We start from the raw sequence: 23,767 nt of genomic DNA on the forward strand, positions 1-23,767 counted from the left end.
GAATGATAAGATCACACAAGTGCATGTGAAAAAAAAGTGGGCAAGCAGCATTACACCCAGCATGCATTTGTATATTCACACTAATATGAGATTACAGCGAATTAACCTTCTTAACCGTTAACAAGATCTTATTGTAGAAAACTCTGCAAACAAAGTTCTGTTGTACAGAAGCAGCCTGCTGCAGGACATGGAATGTAAAACACTCCTTTGAGATGAGATGTCCTGTGTTTTTCTTCAAAGCGTGCCTGTAAGAGGGGAAGGGGTGAGGAGTGGGAGGCTCGTGGTGGGAGATTGAGGGCAGGCAGAGACTGTAGACAACTCAAGAGGTATTGTGCCTTGAGGATTTCTTGTGTTGAAAACAACTCACAACCGAACAAAAGTGGCTCTTTTGAAGACTACTGTGAGACAGCAACCTTTTGGGAAATACACTTACTCACTGTCTTTCCACGAGTTAGATAAGAAGGTGATACGACTTTCATGACTGTAATCATGAAGCTATATCAAGCAGCCGCCTGGCTTACCTCAGCATTCAGACTGGAAACAGAGGAAAACAACTAACCTGGCTGTCTTAAGATAACAAAACCTTCCTACCACCACTCGTAATATTGGTAATAATCCCAATATTACACAGGAAATGAATAAGGCAAGCACGGCAGAGCAAAATTGAAGAAGGAAGTCTGTCTGTAAACTGTAATGAATGTTTCTAATGTGTTGTGTCAAAGTCTGTTTCCCCATTGATTATTATTTCCACTTATTGTAACCTGACCCCGACCAGTTATCTCTGCAGGGCCTAACCACAAGCCCAACCATGGAGGACAGCCAGGTGGGAAACTGTGTGTGTGTGGAAGGGAAACAATATTCGAGGGGGAAGAGACTTTGACACAAGACAGATTGGGCAATAGTTTTCTTGTTTGTTTTTCTTGTTATTATTAACAGTAGGAAGGATGGACAACCCTACAAATATAGGATCCAAATTATAACAAACCTGAATTATCCTTCAAAGGATAGTTTTGCATTTTAAGACATAAAAACAAACTATTACTGAAACTCTGTCATTTCTGGCTTGTCCAGAAGTAGCTGAATACAACACCTTGTTAAACATTAATTTAAAATATATGACCGATTATAGACTGTTGTAACATGACATTTGCAAATAATACACAACTTTTCAACCTGGAGAGTGAAGGAGAAAGAGATGTCGGGGAGATAGAGAGGCTCTGGAAGTGAGGTAACTGTTGCATCAGCAGCACAGATTCGCTTGTCAGCATGTGTTTTGAATTCTGTATTTACAGAGAATGTTTTGGCTGAATAAACCTAGTGTGGTGTGTGCGTGTGTGTGTGTTTGTGTGTGTGGACTAGATACTATTCTTACCGCCACAAACATTTTCCCCATGCACTCTGACAGGCCTCAGTCTTCTAACATGGCAGTGCAACCCTCCACTTGAATCTGATTGCTGCCCCCCCCCCCCCCCCTGCTGTCTAATGAGAGGATTAGACACCACATATTTGTACCGGCCCCCTGTTGAGGTCACCCCTTTCCTCTCCCTGTCTCCTCCTCCTCCTCCACTCTCTCAGGCACACTGCTGCGTTTATGGCTCTCTGTGGTTCAATAGAGTATAAACTGGCCTGCTGACACATGCAAAGCATAAACATTCACACACGGGCAAATCCAACCTCTAAACGCTTACATACCCACACATGTGGGCACACAAACTCATGTACTCACTCAAACAAACGTAGGCTTCACACAGCAGAGCTAGTATTTATGCTCAAAATGTTTTGGTTTTAAAAGTGCAGTAAATGGATGGGGCCTCTGTTTTCCCCCTCACGAGGTGGTTGTTCTCTATAGTGTGTTAATGAACATAGAAGGGTCTGAGGACGATCTGCGATGATCTGCACCGTCCTCCCAGGTTGTCGATACAAGATATAAAGTCGAATCAGACCTGCTGGTATAATTACAGGCAGGAATCTTAAGAATGCTGTGATCTGAACTGAGCCTGACACCATATATAGGGCCCCATGCAGCTGATTTACCCACTCCCAGAGTGTGTGGGTGGATGCGGGAGATTTTGACCTTGGTATTAGTGGGTGCCATGTTTCATGAATGACACCTTTTCCACAGTTTTCCTAGAATCGTGTATCATACGACACATCTGGTAGATCGCTAACTGGCTGATATTAAGCTGTTTTGTCTTTTGGAGGCTGGTCTTGCAGTAGTGGCGTTGCATCACTCTGAAACACTTTTACAACCCACTTTATCACTGCACACTAAGAACCAATGGGCTCCAGTTATGTGTTTCTGAGGTTTACCATATACAGCCTGTGGTGTGCTGCGCTCTCCTTCATCCAGAACAGAAAGAGGCCATGTCACTTATCTGAGGAATTCACCCTGAACATCTCCTCTTCATAAACACTCCCCTGTGGAGCTCATCCCTCTCTCATACACACATATACACACCCCTCTGGATCTCCATGGCGTGCTTTATGGATAGCAGAAAGCACAACTTACACATGAGGGTGTATACTTTAAACAATGTCCATCATGCAAATCCTACACGACCACAAACATCACCTGGAACTTCCATAAACTGCCCACATTGCTGACATAGTTCTCTGTCTCCGTGTTTTCAGTGTTGTGGCTTCACCAAACAGGTGGTCCTCATTAATGCTTAACTTGAAAAATGAGTCGAGACAAAGAGTAGCACGTGCAAGCGTCTCTCCTGATGGTGTTTGTGTGGTTCATGTTGGTGGAGTTTCACTTCCCTGAGAAAGATGCAGAAATTCCTTTTGGATCAGATTGAACCTCACACGTCTCTCACGGTAAAAAAAAAGGAACTGACAATAGTTTGTTGAGGTGAGGACATTATTCATATAGATGAGTATCTGACAAAAGCATCATAGACATAGACATGGAGACACAGAGGAATATTGTGTTTTACTCCAGAATGGAATTCCAGGCGCCTCGTTCCCGACTGATCTCAGCGGTGAGAATGTCAGACGACAGAGATAAGAATGGCACCTGGAGAATGTACTCTAAAGCACGTTCATGTACTTCTGAAGGAACATAACATACTTCCACATACAACGCTGTCACAGACCTTTTTACACAGCTTTGTCAAAGATAGATAGGAAGATATGATCATCGGCTGAATGTCTATAATGTAAAAACTTGTACATTGTTGAACTCGTACCAGGAAATTGGGCAGATTGCAGATTAATCATTCAAATGTTCTGCCTACTATATATCAGAGTGAATGTATGCCCCTTTTTGTTGCTTATATAGGCGTGTGTGTGTGTGTGTGTGTGTGTGTGTGTGTGTGTGTGTGCCTGTAAGTGTGCATTGGAAGAGTGTAACGTGACACCCAGGTCTCACAGGGGGGACTGAATCTCTGACCCCATCTGGAGATGCCGACTTCCAGACTCTCTGAAGGCCCAGCTGCTAATGGAACATGAATCCAATTGAATGGAGGGTAAATGTGTACAGACAATAAGCCAATTAACCCCCCTCCTCTGCCTCAGCCTATGTTGCCCCAAATAACATAATAAGCACAATAAAATGGTTAATCTATGAAACCGATATTCCAGAATCAGTGTAAGGTTCAGGGCATAGTGTGGTTGAGGTTTGATGTAATTAGACCTTCCTCACAGTTGATATTCTGACTTGTCATTGCAGGAAACAGGTGATACTAATAACTGTAATCCCACAGTGTTTTTTAAATCTCAGATGGTTGAAGAAATGTTGACAGGAGCCTCAAAAACTTTGTTTTCTGCCTCTGTCCCGTTCTGACTCGTTGTATGTGGAAGTATTGATGCACTCTATCAAAATCTTGCAGTAACGTGATATCATTGTTATCTCACGTGGCCAGCATGTCAGATGTGTTTTGCCCATCTTACACACACAGATACATGCAAATCGCTCAAACACACACAACCACAGGTTTGGGTTAGTTATGTGAAAGTATTGTTGATGGATGTTTACCTTTTGTGTTGTTAATTTACAATGTATAAAAAGTTTAACACAAACTGACACATATTTTGTGACAATGCCCATATTAATAATTATTATCTGCTTTATATTTAGATGGCTTTATATTTTCTCAGCTCAGCTTTACTTGACTCACAAACAACAATGTTTGTATATATATATATATATATATGAATTAATCATAAAGTGCACAGATTTACAACTTACTGACTTCACAAGAAGGTTTTTGTGAACAACTCCAGCTCAAATGATCTGAGCCCCACTGTAAGCTGTGTTTGTTTTGCTAAGCTGGGAAAGCAGCACAGACTGTCTTCCTTGCTTGCTTGCATGTGTGTACTGTACTGTACTGTATGCATACAGTATATTGCATTCCGTATTTATTCTGAATATAACCAGAAGAGAGATGGATTGATCTTCAAATACCTTCCAGTTTTGGCAGAGGTCATTCTCATATCTCTTCCTCAACCAGTGGATTGGATGCCAACTGTCCTATGCGTCTGTGTTACATGAACTCATTAACAATGCATCTGGAGAGCATACAACCATTAACGTCTGGCAGCATGGGACAGCTCCACCCTCACAGACTGTGGCTGGCTTGAACCGCTGGACAAGTGTACATCACAGTGAAACATTTACAGTGGTACTAATTTATTATTTCATAAATACTACTTAAATGCTCATCCACTCAGACAAATAATTTGTATTTATCAGATTTAATTGTAGATGGTTTTCTGTCCTTCATTTTCACAAAGGTCTGTGTGTATGTGTATGTATTGTGCATATACATTCCTCAGTCACAGCTCCATCTGTTTGTAGGAAGAATGGAGAGGCCCTCAGCAGACCCCTGAGAGGTTTAAAGTATGCCGGCCTCATGCAGTCTCCAAGCAAACACACTGAATACTCCACACGGCTCTGGCAGGCCGGTTTTAATTCAGCCTGGGCCTCATGAGGAGGGGAACTAGTTGGACCCCAGCCAGGTAAATGGCTCAAACTAACAGCTATGGGCCATCAGAAGACATCACACTCAACCCCCTATTACTTCCTTAAGTCCTCTTTTTTTTTTAAAAACACAACCAATCCAGTGACAGGGTGTGACAAGGGGACATACAGCCCCCGTCCTTGTGGGAGATATGACCACCAGTCTGCCACCTTTACTGAGCAATTTCCTTAATTTCCCTAAGATGACTCATCCATCCAGTTCCCTCCCCCCTTTTCTCTCTCGGTATTGCTTGAAGCTTCTAGTGAGAATCACCATTGGCAGTGTGGCCCTTCTGCAGGCTGTGCTTGCTGATTTACTGATTGATTTTAGCATTAACGAAGAGCCCTCCTCCCCAGTAACCCCAAGCACACACACACACACACAAGTGGGGACGCACACTTTATCTATTGTTATACTTCTCCTGTGGCTTCAAGATAAGCTGAGCGTGGAAGCTGAAGACTTGATAATGAATGGATGCAACAGAGGAGTGAATTTCCATCCTGTTTCTATTAGCGGCATTTTAAATCCAACTACACATTACTCAAGTAAATCTAAAAATCATATGTAGAGTTAATTGTCACCTGTTTCTTACAATTACATATTTGGTTGACGAATCGTGAGTTGGTTTGGTTGTAGTATGATTGGCATTATATGAAGTACAAGAGTACAGAACAGTGGATAATAATCTCTTCTAAACCTTCTCCATATCATCTTCATATTGTGATATAGATGTTGAGTTCACATCTTGTTTCTGCTGCCCCCAAGTGGCCAAAGAATATGATAAGTTAAGTCAGAATCAGAATCAGCTTTATTGGCCATGTATGCGTATGCATACAAGGAATTTGACTGCGGTTTTTCATTGCTCTCCACATACATACACATAATTTACAAATGAACAGGAAAAATATACAAAATAAAAACAGTAGAACAGATGTAAGCATAAACATTTAACGACTATGTACAGTATAAATCTAAATATATATCCAAAAGTATATATATATATAAGTGAGAATATATGTAACTTTTGACGGAAGAAAAAGTATGAAAAGTGGAACTCCTAAGCAATAACCGCGCTCAATTCAATTCACTGAGGGTATTTACAGCTATAGTCCTACTTGGTCTGGTATAATGTTAGCAAACTTCAGATAGATGCTGTGTGGCATAGGACAGTTAGCTGACTTCATAAGTATTTTTAGCATTAAGCGGTTCTTATTCTCACTATTAATTTGAACCAACCCTGCTAGTTTACTGTAGCAGGGTTGTGGACTGCGTTGCTTGTTCAGGAGAAAGATGTATGTACTGAAGGTTCTGTCCTGAAATGCTCACCTGCTGGCATGCGATAGCCATGAGGCTAACTATGAAATGAGGGACATGTTCCACGACAGCACAAGAGAAATAAAACACATACATACGCACGTACAGCACAGCATGAACTGAAGTTGAATGTGCATTGAAGTGTTTAATTTGTCCATTAGTTCTAAGAGGAACATATCAACCTCGTGCTAACAAACCTGCTGCTGACTGAAACGTGACATATGTACACTTGCCTAATTACATAATAAAGACACATTTCCCTTTTTTGTAGTTACAGGAATGTCTACAAGCACGACTACTCTGACACTGTGCATCACTTTCAACTCACACTTCTCATTTATGTATTGAGGTATTGTATGGTGAAAATTATTTTTCATATAAGACAAACGCTGCTTTTTACTGACATGGATTAAACGTCTTGATGTTGATTTTTTTGCATTCATTTCATTTTAATTATGAAATTAATTATTTATGCATCTTTACATTTGCACATCTGCTCAGCTATACACCATTGCATTCTATGCAACTAAGTATGCATTATTTGTGTTGTAGTGGTTTGTTTTGTATCACATTTATTTGATCATGCTTGTCCTCTCTCTCTAATTCCTCTTCACTTTGTTTACCCTATGAGCCCTTCAATAAAGAAATGTAAATAAAAAACGGCCCCAAAATGTTTGCATCCGACCCTCTTGGCCTGTTTGTTTCTATGTTATCTCTCGTCAGTAGCCATCCTAACAAGAGTGAAGGTTTCAGGAGACACACCAGCCACTATCGGTGAAGCAGATACAATAACTGAAGCCATCCCGGTGTTTTTAAAATGGTCAGCACTGAATGTTAGATGTTGACACAGCTGTGTACAAATTGGCTGGATGCACTGATCAACAATTTCACCTTGTGCCCCTCCTGCAGTGTCTTGAAGTCACATTACAAGAAAGAACGACAGAGGGAGTCGATGTTGAACTGCTTAAAAGTGAATCACATGATGTTTAGGAGTTTGAAGGGGCTTAAAAGCAGTGACAACTGCTATAGGACATGTGATTAAGAGCACAATATTATAACAATGGAACTCATCTTGAGAGACAAAGATCTTCCCTCATAGATGTCTTGTATAACTAAGGGATTGTACGACCTAGAACACACATCGCTCAAATAATGTAATATTAAGTGTGCTTTAAAGGAACCCCTATTCCCTCAGTGTTTGTTTAAGAGGGGGCACAGAACTGGGAAGAAGAAGAAAACCTGTCATGGTTGAACCCGTACAACAGAGGTTATTTTTGCAGAGGCATAGAGTTGAACAACTATTATACCTCTGGTGACTTTATGTAGTTTATTTTACTGAGCTTGAACCTTTTTTCAGTCTCTAACTTAACAGAAAGGTAAACTGTCTGGTTTGGCCTAATAAACCTGGCACTGCGACTAAACACGATAATCTTGAGAGGCAGTGTGGGTGGATGGACACATTATAATCAATCATTGGATGAAATCTTCATTTAGGAAATGGCCAGAACACTTCTTGGCAACAAGCTCTATCCTCTCTCTCAGACGGAGGGTGTGAGTGTGTGTGTGTGTGTGTGTGTGTGTGTGTGAGACAGATCTCTGCATGGGGAGAGCTGGGGGGGATGAAAGGAAAAGATCTGCTGAGGGCAAACTTCCATTCTGCCAAAGTCTGAAGAGAAAAAAAAAATAGACAAACTTCACCCTGCCCAACAGTTACACCACAATGACCCTCATAGCATAATTCTCTAGCAGGACTCTGTGCTGCCCATTAGATCATTTTCATGACGAACACCAGCATCCTCTGCATCTCAAGGCATCTCAAGACAGCTATCGAGACACATTGGTTCATAAAGGTTTTTGTTAACATCTCACAGCCGATTACATCAAATGCAGTCTGTATCCAATGGTCAAGAATTGGTCACTGAACAGTTATGTGAAATGAACTCTGGACTATAAAATAGTTAAGGATGGAAGGGTGCCCTCTGGTGTTAGATAAAACCTCATCATGAACTGTGTCTCATTTGAGTCCTGCATGGGGGGAAAGTCGCATTACGGGCTTCTCAAGAAGCTCTCATGCTAACATTTATTCAGGCTAAATGACTGTAATGCTTGTTGCAACTGTTAAATAAGTCAACAATTGACAAACTAACTCAAAGTGTTTACCAGACTATTTGAACACAGGTGCAAATCAAAAAGTTGGCCGATGAGCAAGGGACAAATCATTTTCGCACACTGTAAGACATGCATGTTTATTATGTGGCAACTTCACTTTTGTATTAAAAATAATCAAGTTCAGTTTAAATATTCAATGTTTCATAGCAATGAGAGTCAAACACTACAAACAGCACGTTCATTTTAACCAGAATTCTTCCACCTTGTTCCAAAAGCAATAAGAGACAGTTGTGACTAAAGTAAACAAAGTGCTGCTACATTGTAATATTTCATCCATTTCACAAATGAAAATACTACACGACAGTTTTGAATTTGCAAGTTTCAGCTCCAGTGGTGTAGTCCGCCACTAAAACGTCCTGTCGGTGCTTTTCCTGACTTCTCCCTTCAACACCTTTTGGGAATCAGAAAAAGCTTGATGGTCGATAGAAACCTGTGACCTCTGATATTCAGCACGAGAAGCGTTTTCAGGTTTAGTGCACAATTTAGCAGTTATCCCATTCGAACGTGATAAAAAAAGAAAAACAAACAGTTTTCCTACTTTGCACTTTAGATTTATTAACGCAAGTCAGTCTTTTGTACGGAGCCCAGGGAGTGACAAGGTGGGGGGTGGGGGCAATTTAATAAAAGTCATCACCGTTAATTGCCGTGCATAACCGGCCATAAGTGTCCTGCTGCGTTCAAATGCAGCAGGGATTTCATGAACTGAAGGAGAAGCTTTTCATACTATAAAGCAGCTGATACTGTAAGAATCACATTCATTCATAGATCGGTGCAGACTGATTTAGGCCTATTTACCTGATGATTAAACCACTGTGTAATTGGAATAAATTATTTATATTTCAGATTTAATAAGTTGTTGCAGCACGTCTGCAGCAAGCACCGACGGGTGTGTCCACTCCATAGTCATTTTGTTTTTTACCCGAAATCTTTTGCAAGGATCTCGCAAAACTATTGCAAGTCTTCCTGGACTCCGTCCTTCTGATCTTGCTCTGTTTTCTCTGATAATTTCTGTAAGCAAACTCAGGATCACCGACTGTATTCACAACTGTAAGGTAGCAGAGATCTGTGACATTGCGTTGTAAATGTAAGTGTTGTTGAAGGGCACAAACTGGTGGCTGATGATCTTGATGGCCTCTTGAGCAGCAGATCCTACAGGAACACATTAAAAAAAAGAACATATAAACATCTTGGATTTATCAGCACTGTTTAGGTGAGACATGTTGTGTCTTAGGTTCTTTCATTTCTGAAGAGAGGTAATAGATTACCTCCCAAAAATGCAGCAACTGTGTGTGGCTCTGCTGCACCATATCGACAGCTGCAGAAGGGTAATAAAAAAAGAAGTTCAGAATTATTTTGCACAGTCGTAATCACTCTCAGCAGTAAATCCAACAGTGGCCGTGACTTACAACTCATGGATGTAATCGTCTTTGATGTTGACATTGAGGCTGTACTCCTGCAGTAGGCTGTTCACACAGAGCTTCAGTTTGCTGATGTCGTCCTCCACCTGGTAGTTATAAACTCCTGGTAAGAGAGGACATGTGGTAAAAGATGGGCGAAAAATAAATGAGACGAATGACATAACTGTGTTTCTGTATAGTGGCATTAGGAAGAATCATCTACAGTAACTTGTAAATTCAATGGTGCTCCGTGAGATGGTCAAAGTTTTGGATATTTTTTTTTTATAACCAAACCCTGATCTGTACTTCTCCAGAACTTTGTCCCTGACCTGTTTGGAGAGCTCCTTGGTTTTCATGGTGCCGCTCGCTTAGAGGTGTTTCAGACTCTGGGGCCTTTCAGAACAGCAGTATGTATACGGAAATCATGTGACACTTAGATTGCACACAGGTGGACTTAATTTTAACTAATTATGTGACTTTAAAATTGTATTTAGGGGCATCATAGAGAAGGGGGTGAATACATAGGCATGCACCTCTTACCATTTTCTGGGGAATATATAATCACCAAGGGAGCAAGTACATTTTCAAGGTGCTGTACATAAGTACATTTAGACTGATGTTTTCTAAGTTGTGGGGTTTCAAGTCAGTAAGTGTTTCACAACTTGTTCAAGTGTTTAAAGAAAGATGTGTGTGAACCTCGTCTTTACCTGGGTAGCGGGAGTGCTGCTGATAGAAGCGATCGACAGAGCGAAGCATGAGGTAGAAGACCATCTCGCTGTCTGGATTGTCCATGCTTGAGGCTGAGGACACGCAGCTATCGTTAATAGGCGAATCATTTTTTGAGAAAATAGTAAATAAACAAGACAGAACAGTTTAATCAGAAAGTAAGTGAATCTCCAACTTACTGATTTCATCTTTATTTACTGAATCCACACTGTATTCCTCAGACAGAGATCTGCAGCGCACCACCCTCAGAAAGGACGAATTCTTACCTAGACACCGACGCCTACAGTTAGCAATTACGCTCCACTTGTATGCAGAGAGAGTTATCTTGAGTCCAGAGGCATACAGTGACAACATTACAAATCTCAATCTCTCCATGTTCAGAGCAATTCAAACTTTTGAAGTCAGAGAAGGCAACGCGACTGCATGATGGCAACGCATGAGAGACGTGGTAACACTAATGCACGCATGAGGCAGTTTTGATTCACGCATCATACCAATCTGTGTACATGCATGTTTGTATGAATACACTAATTACCATGAATAATGAGATCAGGCAGTGTAATTAAAGGCTGCATCCAACGTACTTATGTACTCTGCATCTCAATATCAAATATATGCCTCTAAAAACACTCTATTGTATAAAGAGCATATTGCATTAATCAGACTGAGATCAGATTTGTGTGCATGTAAATATACCAACTGAATATGAAATGCATACGTCATAATACTTACAGAACAGTTTGATGTCCTTCTCAGAGATGCTCTCTGGTGGCTGGTGGAAAGTAAAAGGAAACTCAGGAGAACATCCATTTTAGTCAAATACATTGTGTAAGTAGCACAAGACTCACCCATAAAATGAGTATTTCAGGGCAAAATGTATCAATGCTATCATAATTAAATATTACGGCGGCTGCACGACTGATTCAAAAAGCAGAAACGAAGAAACAAAGAACTGAAATAACAGCCAATGTTGTTGTTGGGGCTTTTTTTGTGGGGTGCATCACACATTTTCTCTTGACCACCATTTGTTTGATGGATAGAAAGAAGCAGCTGATTCTTAGCTTTTAATCGTATAGTAGCGACAACAGTTATGTATGGTCACACTGTTATTATTTTGAGTAAGCATTCATTGATTGAATTAAGCCCTAAATTCTTAAAGATGGTTTCAGACTAACTTAAACTAACTTTATTCAGTGACTACTGAACAATGTTTACAACCTACCTTTCCAATAGACTGCAACAGACATTCTACATGCTTAGAAACAGCTGCTGCATCCTGCATGGCCTTTTCCCTGTAACTGAAATAAAACACAAAAAATGAACAACAACACAAACCTACATTATCAAACCATGACCCGTTAGAAAGGTAGACATAGAACCACATAAGAGGATTTGTAGGAGTACTGTTCTGTTGCTCTACAAATCTATCTCCACAGTTAGCACCCATACGTTTCACACTTACACATTCTGAAGGCTGACGAACTTCCGAGAGTCTGCGATCATATCTGGGATGGTTCCCCGTACAGGAAGGCTTCCATTGCCTTCATTGAGAGAAAACTCCTTGACAGCTCGCAGCATCACCCAGAAGGACGGAGTCTGGTCAACACAATTAACTCCACACATCAAAAAAAACATTTGTCTCAAAAAACGACTTATCTGAAACTATGATATAACGATGTGTGTATTATTAATAGAAGTCAAAACCTGTGATGTGATGTTGTTACACTCCTCACTATTGAAGAGGTCTTCAACAGCACTGGGAATCTGCGGAAAACAAGAGACGTTGCTAGAGGAGTCTCACTAGAGACTGTCAACTGTTACACTATACAAAACGGACTGATTGGGGGTGTAAAAGGTGAGATGTGTTGAATGGGACACAACCAAGAGATCCGGTACCTTGGTTGGATTCAAAGCAGTATTGACATTCTTGATGGCTTCTTCAAAGTTTTCTTCATCCTCTGGGACACCGTTCTCATTCTTCAGGATCCCTGAAGGAACACACATCACACATACATTCACGTCACACAGCCAAGTCACTGAACTTATAGGCAAATACAATCCAGATGTTCACAGATACCTTCCCGAATAAAGTGTCTGAAGGCCTCTTTCTCCTTGTAATTCTTCGGTGGCTGACGGTTGTGCTACAATGACAAAGTAGAGCGACATGTTAATGTGCAGCAACCGTTACAAATGCAGACAGGCATACATATCAGTGATTGAGTATTTGTCAGACATCGTGGCCAAAGAAAATGTGCTGTACCTCACTGAGCCATTTCTCCAGGTGCTTGGCAACGATGATGATCCACGGTGTGTGACTGTGATCCTGCAGATTAAATAAAAGCACTATCAGTTGTGTGAAGTGTAGTTTAAACTGACTAATGTCTATAAACAAATGAGCTGAACCTAGAGTACTCACCTTCTTGTCCATGCTGTCAAGCTCGTAGGACTGAATGTGGCTCTTGAATTCGGCAAAAGGCTGGAGCAACCTCAGGTCCTCTAAGGCATTGTCCGGATGGGATTCAATCACTGAAGAGAAAAGCATGGTCACAACACCAGGGCTAGTGTGCACTCGTGCAAGTTGCAGCAAGTAAACAGCGTAGCCCGGAGCTCGCTTTTTAATACTGTGGAGTAGCCTTCCATTAAGAATCAAGCAGTCAAAACCTAGAGGAGATTTTAAAGGGCAGATCCGAGCTCACCTATGGAGTAAGGTGACCAAATAAAATATGACAAGCAGGTCCTTGATGTTGTGTTTTTCCTTGTTTTTGTTGTTGTTGGGAAGGCTTTTATCGCTTCTATTCTAGTGCTTATTAGTTTTGCTTTTAGGACACAAAGATTGTTGTGAAGTTCATTTCGGTTGTTTTTACGTGTCATTGGTTTTATTGCTCATCGTTTAAGGGATTCTGTGACTGTTCTGTGTGATTGTCTGTTCTGTTAAACATAATACAATAAAACTAAATAAAATGTCAATAAACATTTTTAAATCTTCTAATTGTACATGTAAACTATGAGCCACAGTGAAATGACCATGCAGCAAAAAGTGTGTATGCAGGCAGATAAGATGTCAATAATCCATGTAAACACTCAGGACTATAGAGTGTAATTTATGACATGTTGTTCATCACAGTAATGCATTCGCATTTTCACGAGTTCATGCTCAACTGCGAACTGAAAGCATTAATTAATTATATATTTGGGTCGTTATTAAATGTGTTATAGTTTCATAATACGAGAAGTGATTCCAAGTGAACTGCTGTTGAACTAACCTGTGTGCTCCTGCACCACCAGTCTCATGTAGCCGATCAGGCCGTAGCTTTTACAGACCAGGAAAGGTACAGAGGCACTCCACAGAACGGAGCCGAGCCTCAAACATGTGCTGTGCAGATGTCAGAGAAAAAAAATGACAAGTTAATTCGACGTAAAATAAAGCAATAACAAATCAAGCCAATTTAACAGTAGAAAATGTGGCGGTGCAACAAATGTTGGACTCCTAAAGAGGACCCCGCCCCCTATGTAGATATAAACAACGATTCTTAGTTTCAGGTGATTATACACTAATGAAAACAAAGACATCGATATTAAATCACCCTAAATCCTACACACTGTTCCTTTAACATCAAACCCAGCCAAAGTGCTCAAGGCTCCATCCATGACGGACGTTCTTTGTAATTACACTAAAAATTTGAATTCAGCATACTGTAGGTTCTGACAGTAAAACGTGAGAGTGAAGATGAACTATATCTCATACCTTTCTGGCAACTGGACCCCAATGACGACGGTAAACCTGTGGAAAAACTCTGGATTGTTGTCCAGAAGCTTGTTTGGACTCTGCAGAAGTAACAGAAAATACAGAGGGATCTCCGTCACTATCAGAGCAGTGACACTGATCCAATTCATTTACATGTTTACACAGCACATGAACTATTCAGAGGCTGCACATTGGTGTGGCCCTACAGTCCAAAGACATGCAGCTTAGGTTAATTGATTGCTCTAAATTGCCCATAGGTGTGAATGTGAGCGCGAATGGTTGTCTGTCTCTCTGTGTCGGCCCTGCGATAGTCTGGCGACCAGGGTGTACCCTGCCTCCGCCCAACGCCAGCTGGGATCGGCTCAATTCATATACTGAAACATAACCGCTGTGAAAGAAATATGTGGCATAATGTCAACACTTAAACGATACCAACCTCCTCCACAAAGTTTCCGGAGACATCACTGTTAAGTTCTTGTAGCAGCTCAGTGGCAGCCTGCGCTCTGTTCTGCAACAACAAAACTAAAAGGTCAAAAACGGCTTTATGAATAACCAAGGAGGAGGGATTCAGATGGGAAATAGGAGAGGAAATTGTGCATCTGCGTGTGCACTTGCATATGTTCCTAAAACATAAATTAATTAACTTCAGCAAAACATACCTTTCCAATGGTGTTGTTGCGAAGGAAAAAACTGCAAGACAAGATCAAGAGGGTCAACCATGAACACACAAAATAGCAACTACATTCAAGCTTGGATCAACTTGAAAAACAAATAGGTTCTCACTTGTTTCCAACATCTTCCCCAGAAACGGTGTGTCCATCCACTATGGTGAACGCTCCAATGCCTGGCAAAGAGATCAATGAATTGAATCAGAAAGATGCTTTCGTCAGCACCTGCAGCATCATCACCGACAAGGAGCCACATCTGTTTTACCTGGAAGTACTAGATTCTTCAGTATTTCTGTTCCAGTCGCTGTGGCGTTGATGAGACAGACGTGTGCATTCTCCAGTGATTCTTGACCATGGTCACCCCACAGTCTGAAACACAACATGGACACGTGTTGCCACCTAGTGATACAATCCGTCCCGAACCGCTGTAAAAACACAGCAAGCCACCTAGCGAGAAGGACTTAAGCTAGCTCGTATAGAGCTTCTCTAGCATTAGACTACCATGTAGTGCTACACTTGTACAACCATCAAACACAGTGAATATAGGGTTACATGATGTCAGTGGCGGCTGCCATTAGACAAGCTGCCATGTCTGATTTTGAACACCAAACACAGAGCAGCACATCCTATTAGCCTGACAGCTAACGTGTTAGCTCACCGGTGCTGTATTCACCATAACGCAAATAGCAAGCTAATGTTGGCTAACGTTAGCACTCATGCCTCTTCTGGCACCTCTCAAATGAAACCCGCAGGACAATTAGCTGAAGGAATACGAAACATACGCTAAAGTTTATATTTACCTGAGTTGCCTGTCGTATTTCTGTTCTTTGGTGGCTTTGGTGGCTGCCATGGTATCTGTTCAATGAGTGAAGTCTACGGACGCATTTTAACTTCCGCAAAGACAGATTCGACACAAACATACCCGTGTTAAAAGCCGGCTGCGCACTTTCGACACACATTTTCACCCATATTTGGAGACTTTAACTGGCATTAAAGTAAAATAATAATGTAAATATTGTGTTAATAATAATGAAGTAACAGAAGCCCCCTTACCGGGAATTAATGTATCTCCAAGTATCTGATTTTGTACTGCCTCTAACGATTATTTCCATAATCAATTCATCTGGAAGTTTTTTATTTAAATAGTGAAACATTTTCTGAAGCCCACGGTCATCAAATTGCTAATTCTATCTTCAGGACACACCTAAAGATAGGCTTATTCAATGTGAGAAAAGCTGCAAATCCTCACACTTTAAAAGTTAAAACCAGAGACTTTTCTAACCATGTTTTGCTCTAAATCATAAGCCTAATAAAAATATATTTCTTAATTGACTGATCAATTAATCGCCTACAGTTGTAATCGTATCAGCTCGAGCAGTGATTTAATAACAGTGCATTTGATACACAGACAGAGTATGTCAGTGCTGTATATGACAATAAAATATAAATACATTGGTTCATTGTCCAGCGTATCTTCAGAAAAAAAATGTTTGAAAAGATTTAAAGGGTACGAAGATTTAAAACAGCTGCAAAAAACAACGACGAAAAAAAATAATTTAAGTAGTATTAAAGCAGATAATGTTCGTTTATGACCATTACACATGTATTTGTACCTTTTGATGGTAATTTTTCCCTCTAAATTGTGTATTTATAACCCATATTGATGATTTTGTCTAATTAGTAGATGATGATTTTATTATAATTTTAGTATCGAAAAAACATTATATATTGTAAACCTGACCTAATGCAGCTAAGCTGTAAAACCTCAGACAGGTGTGGACTGTGTGTGTGTATGTGTGCGCGCGTGTGTGTGTGGGCGTGAAGGGGCGTGTTACAAAAGGGATAATTGCCATTCCCCTTCGGCCTCTACATAAACTTCATCAATAGCTGCATGGTCTGATATCCGTGTCCGTATTTCACCTGCGCACCGGAGTGCAGAAGTCAGACACCGACAACTTGGTCAGAGTTGAATCCGCTTACAGGGACGATGACAGGGAATCACTGGGGATATGGAAAAGAGGACGGTAAGATCTCACAGCATGCAGGTTTCTTTACTGCTTTCCCCATGATCCACAGTGGAGGCAATTAACCGTATATCCGACAATAACATGCATGATTACTGTTTATTGTTTGCTGGGGTGCGCGCAGAGGAGCAACGCTGTTAATGCGAGATTAGCCACATGCTTAAAGGGATGCCTGCTGTCACTTTAAACTGACTTTCCAACCGATTTGCACGGGACTCTTGAGTGCGAGACATTGCATCAGTGTCATGGTCAATTCAAGACAAGTTGCTCCACTTACTGTGGCACGCTGTTTGGTGTGGAAGAGGCAGTCTCTAGTCAATTGATCACTGATTTATATTTTATTCATGGGGTATTGATTTTTTTTCAGAATTGATCTTCACCAAGAGAGCTGAAGCTGAAGGCACACATGCAGTGCTGTTTAAATTATCTGTTGAGTTCTTATGGTCTTCTTTTATGATAAGGTCCTTCAGTGTGGCACAAAAACTACCCCGTTGCCCAGGGGGACCGGCAGTCTCCCATTGATGTTGTCCCTCATCAGGCTTCACATGACCCCAGTCTGGGTCCGATTGTCCTGAACTACGATCAGTGTACCTCCATCAAAATCACCAACAATGGACACGCCGTTGTTGTGGAGTTTGAGGACTCGGATGACCGCTCAGGTGAGAAAAAGCTGGTGTTCATATGCATTTACTTAAAATTTACAGTTTACTCTTTTTTGAAGAAGAAGAAAGCAGAAATCCCACCTACAAACAACCAACTAATCAGTTCAAATGCATTTGAACTGCTTTTAGATCTGCACAGTCTACAGAGGTCACTCTTAGGTCTAGATGTGGTGAATACATAAAACGACAATAAAATCAGAATTGTGAATGGTTAGTAACATCTTGGCAGAGATTATACATTTTTATGACTGTATTAGACATTTATTGACAGAGATAACGGTTAAGGGATAAGCCGGTATCTGTTGTCAGCCGCATGCAGTGGAAATCTGCGCAAAAAGTTGCTTTCAATAAATGTAAGTTTGAAAGGTGGGATTACCTTGATTTAAAAAAAAAAAAAAAAAAAAAAAAAAAAAAAAAAAAAAACATATTAAAAAAAAAAAAAAAAAAAAAAAAAAAAAAAAGTGCAAACCATGTGCATAACTGACCATAATCAAAGGTTATAAATAATCCCCTGATTATGCTGCAGGGAAATGCAGCCAGCAGTTAACTGTATGAGCATCTGTCTGCTGGACAAGAGATAATAACCTCGGATGATCTCAATGGTTATTATGACCCTATTTGCTTTTATCACTGGGTGGATCCATGTTAACCACCCCGTCATTAACATGAATGATAAGCTCAGAAATCTTGGGCTGTTTGGCTCAGACAGTTTCCGCAGAGCAAGCAAGTAACTATCACCGAATGTAATTAATGAAGGTGGAGACCTGTAGGAAAACGAATGCACTTCCTCAGCACTTCTGCGCTGTTTAAATGAGGTGCACAAATCCCCCTAAACCTGCTGTTGTCAGTTTGCCCCACGTGGCTTGGTCTGGGTGTACACATGCATATATTCACACGTGATGGTGTTCTGTGTCACTGTTCTTTGGGTAAGAAAAGGAGGATGAAATAAAATGGATACGTCTCTGTGAAGACCTACGGACAAATATCGTAATCAAAACTTTTAACAATATATTATATTACGAGTTTAAAGATCTGGCTCTCAATGTTAGAATAACAAACATGACGGGGTTGATTATAATTAATGCATTTCTTTTAGCTATTATTAATGTTGGCTTTTACAACATTATTATCACCTTTTAATACCCTATTCAACACATCAGTAATTTATAAATGGCTATCTACTAATTGCCTCATATTCAAGATGCATTATTAATTTTTCTTAACAGATTTTCTTCTAACGGATCACACTGTTCTTGTGGTCATCCACATCTATATTTTAATATGGACCAGATGAGTGTTTTGCTCCTCGTTCCATTCATGCCTAGCTAATCTGACCTGGACTGGTGTGGCCTGTTTGTCAGAAAGATGTCAGCAGCATCACAATGAATAACAGTCAGATTAGACTGGCGTTCATACCCAGCAGTGCTAGCCATAGGCTCTGAAAACGGTCTGTACTATTCTGATAATAGGCTGAACGTCATCATGACATATATGAAAGTTAACTGTTCATTCTTGTTGGCCAATAATCCTGAATTTAAATCTATATCCAAGCTAAAAGTAGCTTTAACGTTGCTTTATTTAGCATAGGAGTGTCTATTTGTGTCTCCAACTAAAGCTTGTGCCACAGAGCTCTTATGATAGATTTGTTGGTAAAGCAGGCGGTCTTTCTGTCGCTGCTAATGTCTCAGATTGGGAATTAGACAAAAGTATGCTGGGTTGCCAGGTTGACTCATCCTGCAGTGGTAACAAGCTCACACAGGATGCTCTGTGTAGCTTTTTGCTGCGAAGCATTTTGTCCAACACCCACAGACAATGGGGCAGGGGGGGGGAGGGATGGATGCTGAACCTTTTTTCATTTTATTTCTCTCTACATCTCATCTTCTACAGTGATCCGGGGAGGCCCTCTTGACAACCCCTACAGGCTGAAACAGTTTCACTTCCACTGGGGCGGAAAGGGCTGTCATGGCTCTGAACACACTGTCGCAGGAAATGGCTATGCTTCTGAGGTCAGTGTCTGGGTCAGCATTTTAATCACCAAATCAGAGAATAACCCATGTTTGACTAAAGTGTAGTAAGGTATATGTGGTAACATATTTTGGTATGAAATAAAATCACCAGCTTTGATGCTTAAGATTACCATCTTTTTGCATCTGTATATATGACTTGATTTAATGTATTTAACTATAAAAGCCAATTTTATTTATGTCTCTCTTTCTCTCTTATTTGCCGCTCTAGCTTCATTTGGTACACTGGAATGCTGTCAAGTACAAGACGTTTGGGGAGGCGGCAACAGCTCCTGACGGCCTCGCTGTCCTCGGCATCTTTTTGGAAGTAAGATGTTTCTCTTAACTGCAGTCTCATTTTCCATCCCTGTGCCCCCTTTCCTCTACATTTTGTATTCGTGTAACAATTTCACATTTGTTTTTTTAGGTCATGGCAACTTGAACAGAGTTGTTGTCTAGCAACTCAGTTTTTTGATTTTTTTTCACCGCTGTCATTATTTGTGTGAACAGCGTGGTAGCATAGTAATCAGACTCAATTAGTATTTTCTTTCACTCCACATTTTGAATTGCTGACAAAACTCTCAGATGTGGGAGGTGTTTTATAAGGTTGGAGAAGTTGCAAGAGAAAAATAATTAGTCACATCGCTGCGTTGTGTTTAGCTGTAGTGCTCTTATGATCACAGTTACCAGTGTTTTGGTGCTGCAACCTACTGTATGTTTTAGATGCATGTCAGCTTCAACAAAAATGAAGATTTGTGATATTTTGTAGATTATATGTGTAAAGATTTTATATTGATTCCTTCCGCAAGTCACAAATCAACTTCAAAAGCAATCTTGTCTGTTAAATAAGACAGGTGACAACCATAGATGGCTCCACATGATAACGGACGCTCTGTTCACAGTGAAGTTTAAGGTGAGCACTATACTGGATTTTATTAATTGTAATATTCTTGTAGTTTATGACCTGCTCTCGGCATCATTTGCTGCCTTATAAGAGCTGTTGTCTTTTTATTTCTGTTAAAGGGCAGTGTTGCAGATTTCAAAGGTTTCAACCCAAAGTGCCTCCTGCCCAGCAGCCTCCACTACTGGACCTACCTGGGATCACTGACCACACCCCCTCTGCATGAGAGCGTCATTTGGATCATCGTGAAGGAGCCAATCACAGTGTCGGAAAAACAGGTGTGTGTGTTGCAAACATGTTCCTTTAATAGATGCCAGATTTTCAGCACGTAAAACACTAGTAGTTATTTATTATTCCAGGTCATGTGGCACAGCCATTCATACACGGCATTAACCCCAATCCAGTAGTTCTGGCACAAGATCTATTTCCTTACAACTAGATCTCCCACCACTGCTTAAAAGGGGATCTACAGTTCTATAAAAGTTTAAAACATATCCATCTATCTCTCTCAGATATTCAAATCTGAATCAAGAATGTGATATGATTTTATACAAAACACTTTTGAGTATTACTGATTACTTTCATATATTTCTTTTAGCTAATGATCTGCACCCATATTTCTCTAATCTTCTCTCAAAATGTGTAGTTTTTAAATATAAAAGGCATATTCTGCTTTAAATAACAGTTTATACCTGGAGACATGTACTGGTATGCTTTAGCTGTAAATCAGTGGAGCTCAGTTGATCAGTCGGTTGTGACACCCATGTTTCCCGGCCTGCCTAATGTTTGGCTATGCTCCGCTAGGCTGCAAGGATTCACTGCCTCTTTTGTTGTCGATCTAAAGTTGAGCATCGGTATGCTAGGTTTGAGTAGTTGTGGGGGTGGGGTTTACCTCTATGCTGTAGGATGTCCAGATATTTGCCAAGCATGATGCTATATTTAGAGACCAGAACAAGAGCGAGCATCATTCATGGGGGTTGCCGTGTGTAGGGTTGACTTGTTTTTATCCACCCGTCTTTGCACTGAATTTAATCAGAAAGTTTAGGTCCAGTAACTCCAGGTTGATTACAAGTTAAGCTGACTAACCTGATGTCTGCAGCACATGCCTTCCAGGTCCCTCTGGGAGCTGGCCCTGTGCGACTGCTGCCAGCCTCTGGATTATACTCGCACACATTTTTAACTCGAGGACTGTACACGAGGAATCGTGAGTTTTAATGACTGTGGCACCTCGGGTGTAGCCATGAGCGTATCTGTCTGTAAACCCATGTGTGTAGCATAGCTGGGGGTGAGGCTTAAGCTAGGCAACTGGCCTCACAACCTATGACTCCGGTCTCAAGCCTTTGATCCCTTCCAGCTGATTATCCTGATGGATGGATGGCTGGATGTGTGCAGGGCTTTAATTGAGAAATGCTTGCATGGAGACGCAGCAGGGAAAAGCCCTTACATAACAGGGTATTTTGTTTTTAATTTCACCTTATAATGGTAGACGTAGAGCTGGAAAGGAAATGGCAAAAAGAGGGTTATGTGTGGCTGGTTTAAAATGTTGAAAGGAGCATAAAGAATATATCTGATAATATTCAATGTAGTGGGTTTGAGACATATTAATGTATTGTTGGTTTTGGTCTTTTAATGGGAGTTGTTGACAATAATGTACACAGTCTCACCAGTGTCTGATATGGAGCTAATGTTGTACACCGAGCCTATTTAACAGAAATTTAATTTCGTTGCAAAAATATAAGGAGACAATTCTCTTTCTGTCTCTCCAATGTAGCTGGGCAAGTTAAGAACGCTTTTGTGCACCGGAGAGGAAGAGGATCAGAGGACCCGCATGGAAAACAACTTCAGGCCTCCCCAGCTTCTCAAAGGCAGGAAAGTGCGTTCCTCCAATTAATGTGACCCCCCCCCCCCCCCCCCCCAGAGATCTGAAGCCGTAGACAACAAAGGCTCTTTCTGACAACAGTAAATGCATTGATTTGATTGTACTTTGTTACCTCATGGGTAGCTTGTCCCGAGGATTTCTGATTTGACTTTGTACAGAAGAGTAATTCTCATCACTGCCAGCACATTGATGTGCATGTGTCCCTCTTCTGGTCAGAAGCTTCAATGGCAGAGTGAGGAGTCAGTTTTTGAATGTTATAAGGGAAAAATAAAGGGGATGTCATTAAGCAATATAATAATATTAACTGTTTGTTCTTTGACTACTATGTTCTATTTTGAGATATTTTCATATTATTATAACAAGCTATATGTTAATAAAGATTTAAATGTTGGATGTGTTACAAAAGCAAGCTCGTATAAGTTGCTATCATATGTGACTATTATATTATATTGCAGACTAGTATCATACCGTGTTCACAGCTATTTCTCATTTGGGATTTATTATTTATATCTCCTACAGCTCCAACAAGATGCCGTGTGAATTCAATATTTCAAACTAAATCTTTGGCTTTAAACTGCGTCCTACTTGAAGTGTTGCATTTCCCCGAGCTGTGTTTCTACTATACAGGACGTGATACACACCGTTACCAACAGCTCACCTATGAAGCTGCACTTGTAAGAGAAACGCATGTGTAGTCCAGTATGTAAATGCCTGGTGTCTCACTTGGGAGAGTTATGGCAGCTAGACCTAGATTATGCAGAGGTATGGCAGTGATAAACTTATTTTGTTCCCATACAATAAACGCACACACGAAGAATGGCACCTCAGTTGTAATTATTGAGGTTGTTTATGTGAAATTGTAACTTTTGGGTGGTTTAAGTATATATTTTATGATTCAAAATCATATGTTTGCTGAATGAAATAAATAAAATAACTTTGTTTTCCTATTTAAAGCAAGAATCCCAGAGGTGATATTTACATATAGAAACAAGTCTTTCTGTATTTGATCATTTGGGATATTCTAGCCTTTGCTTCTCTCAACCAAACAGCAGATTTCTGCTCTTGTATGTTTACAGCACATGGCAGGTTGTTGACAGAGGAGAACAAGCATTGTTCACCTTCTTTGTTTAAGCCGCTGTAACTGAACCTTGCACCTGGTATCTACAATAGGTTTGTCAATTTGTCATTCAAGCAAATGTTTAAACTCACTCTCACTGATCAGACGTAGCAATACTGGGCTCAAGGTAATTAGTAGCCAGGTTGTAGCCCAGAGGGACGAAGAGATGGAACATGGACTGTGATCAGTCAATTATTT

General features: G+C 40.6%; 2 protein-coding genes across 2 annotated transcripts; one reads left to right on the plus strand and one right to left on the minus strand.

The window, feature by feature from the left end:
- Positions 1–5,961: 5,961 nt before the first annotated feature.
- Positions 5,962–15,868, minus strand: nae1 (nedd8 activating enzyme E1 subunit 1). The gene is made up of 20 exons (XM_031846827.1): positions 15,784–15,868; positions 15,249–15,352; positions 15,099–15,159; positions 14,975–15,005; positions 14,752–14,823; positions 14,316–14,395; positions 13,834–13,943; positions 12,987–13,096; positions 12,831–12,893; positions 12,648–12,711; positions 12,467–12,558; positions 12,275–12,334; positions 12,033–12,166; positions 11,793–11,868; positions 11,303–11,342; positions 10,750–10,836; positions 10,552–10,644; positions 9,854–9,968; positions 9,713–9,762; positions 5,962–9,596 (listed from the first exon to the last, which is right to left on the minus strand). The coding sequence occupies exons 1-20, from the start codon at positions 15,831–15,833 to the stop codon at positions 9,487–9,489; spliced, it is 1,602 nt and encodes a 533-aa protein (XP_031702687.1). The 5' UTR covers positions 15,834–15,868; the 3' UTR covers positions 5,962–9,486.
- Positions 15,869–16,871: 1,003 nt separating this feature from the next.
- On the plus strand, positions 16,872–22,494 carry ca7 (carbonic anhydrase VII). Its single transcript, XM_031846950.1, has 7 exons — positions 16,872–17,007; positions 17,469–17,666; positions 19,557–19,675; positions 19,905–20,000; positions 20,523–20,585; positions 20,696–20,851; positions 22,345–22,494. Exons 1-7 carry the CDS (start codon positions 16,971–16,973, stop codon positions 22,462–22,464), a joined length of 789 nt encoding a protein of 262 aa, XP_031702810.1. The 5' UTR covers positions 16,872–16,970; the 3' UTR covers positions 22,465–22,494.
- The last annotated feature ends 1,273 nt before the right edge of the window (positions 22,495–23,767 follow it).

Source organism: Anarrhichthys ocellatus, unplaced genomic scaffold (assembly GCF_004355925.1).
Source record: "Anarrhichthys ocellatus isolate YVR2014 unplaced genomic scaffold, GSC_Weel_1.0 scaffold6, whole genome shotgun sequence".
Taxonomy (NCBI): Eukaryota; Metazoa; Chordata; class Actinopteri; order Perciformes; family Anarhichadidae; genus Anarrhichthys; species Anarrhichthys ocellatus.

What these genes read in the sequence shown, in the direction of transcription:
- nae1 (XM_031846827.1), bottom strand. Translation starts at nt 15,833, where the DNA reads ATGGCAGCCACCAAAGCCACCAAAGAACAGAAATACGACAGGCAACTC. An exon ending in TGGAGAAATGGCTCAGTGAG is followed by an intron (nt 12,712 to 12,830) that starts GTACAGCACATT and finishes TTGTCATTGTAG; the next exon opens with CACAACCGTCAGCCACCGAA. An exon ending in CTGCTTTGAATCCAACCAAG is followed by an intron (nt 12,335 to 12,466) that starts GTACCGGATCTC and finishes TGTTTTCCGCAG; the next exon opens with ATTCCCAGTGCTGTTGAAGA.
- ca7 (XM_031846950.1), top strand. Translation starts at nt 16,971, where the DNA reads ATGACAGGGAATCACTGGGGATATGGAAAAGAGGACG. An exon ending in TGTTCACAGTGAAGTTTAAG is followed by an intron (nt 20,586 to 20,695) that starts GTGAGCACTATA and finishes TTTCTGTTAAAG; the next exon opens with GGCAGTGTTGCAGATTTCAA. An exon ending in TCACAGTGTCGGAAAAACAG is followed by an intron (nt 20,852 to 22,344) that starts GTGTGTGTGTTG and finishes TCTCCAATGTAG; the next exon opens with CTGGGCAAGTTAAGAACGCT.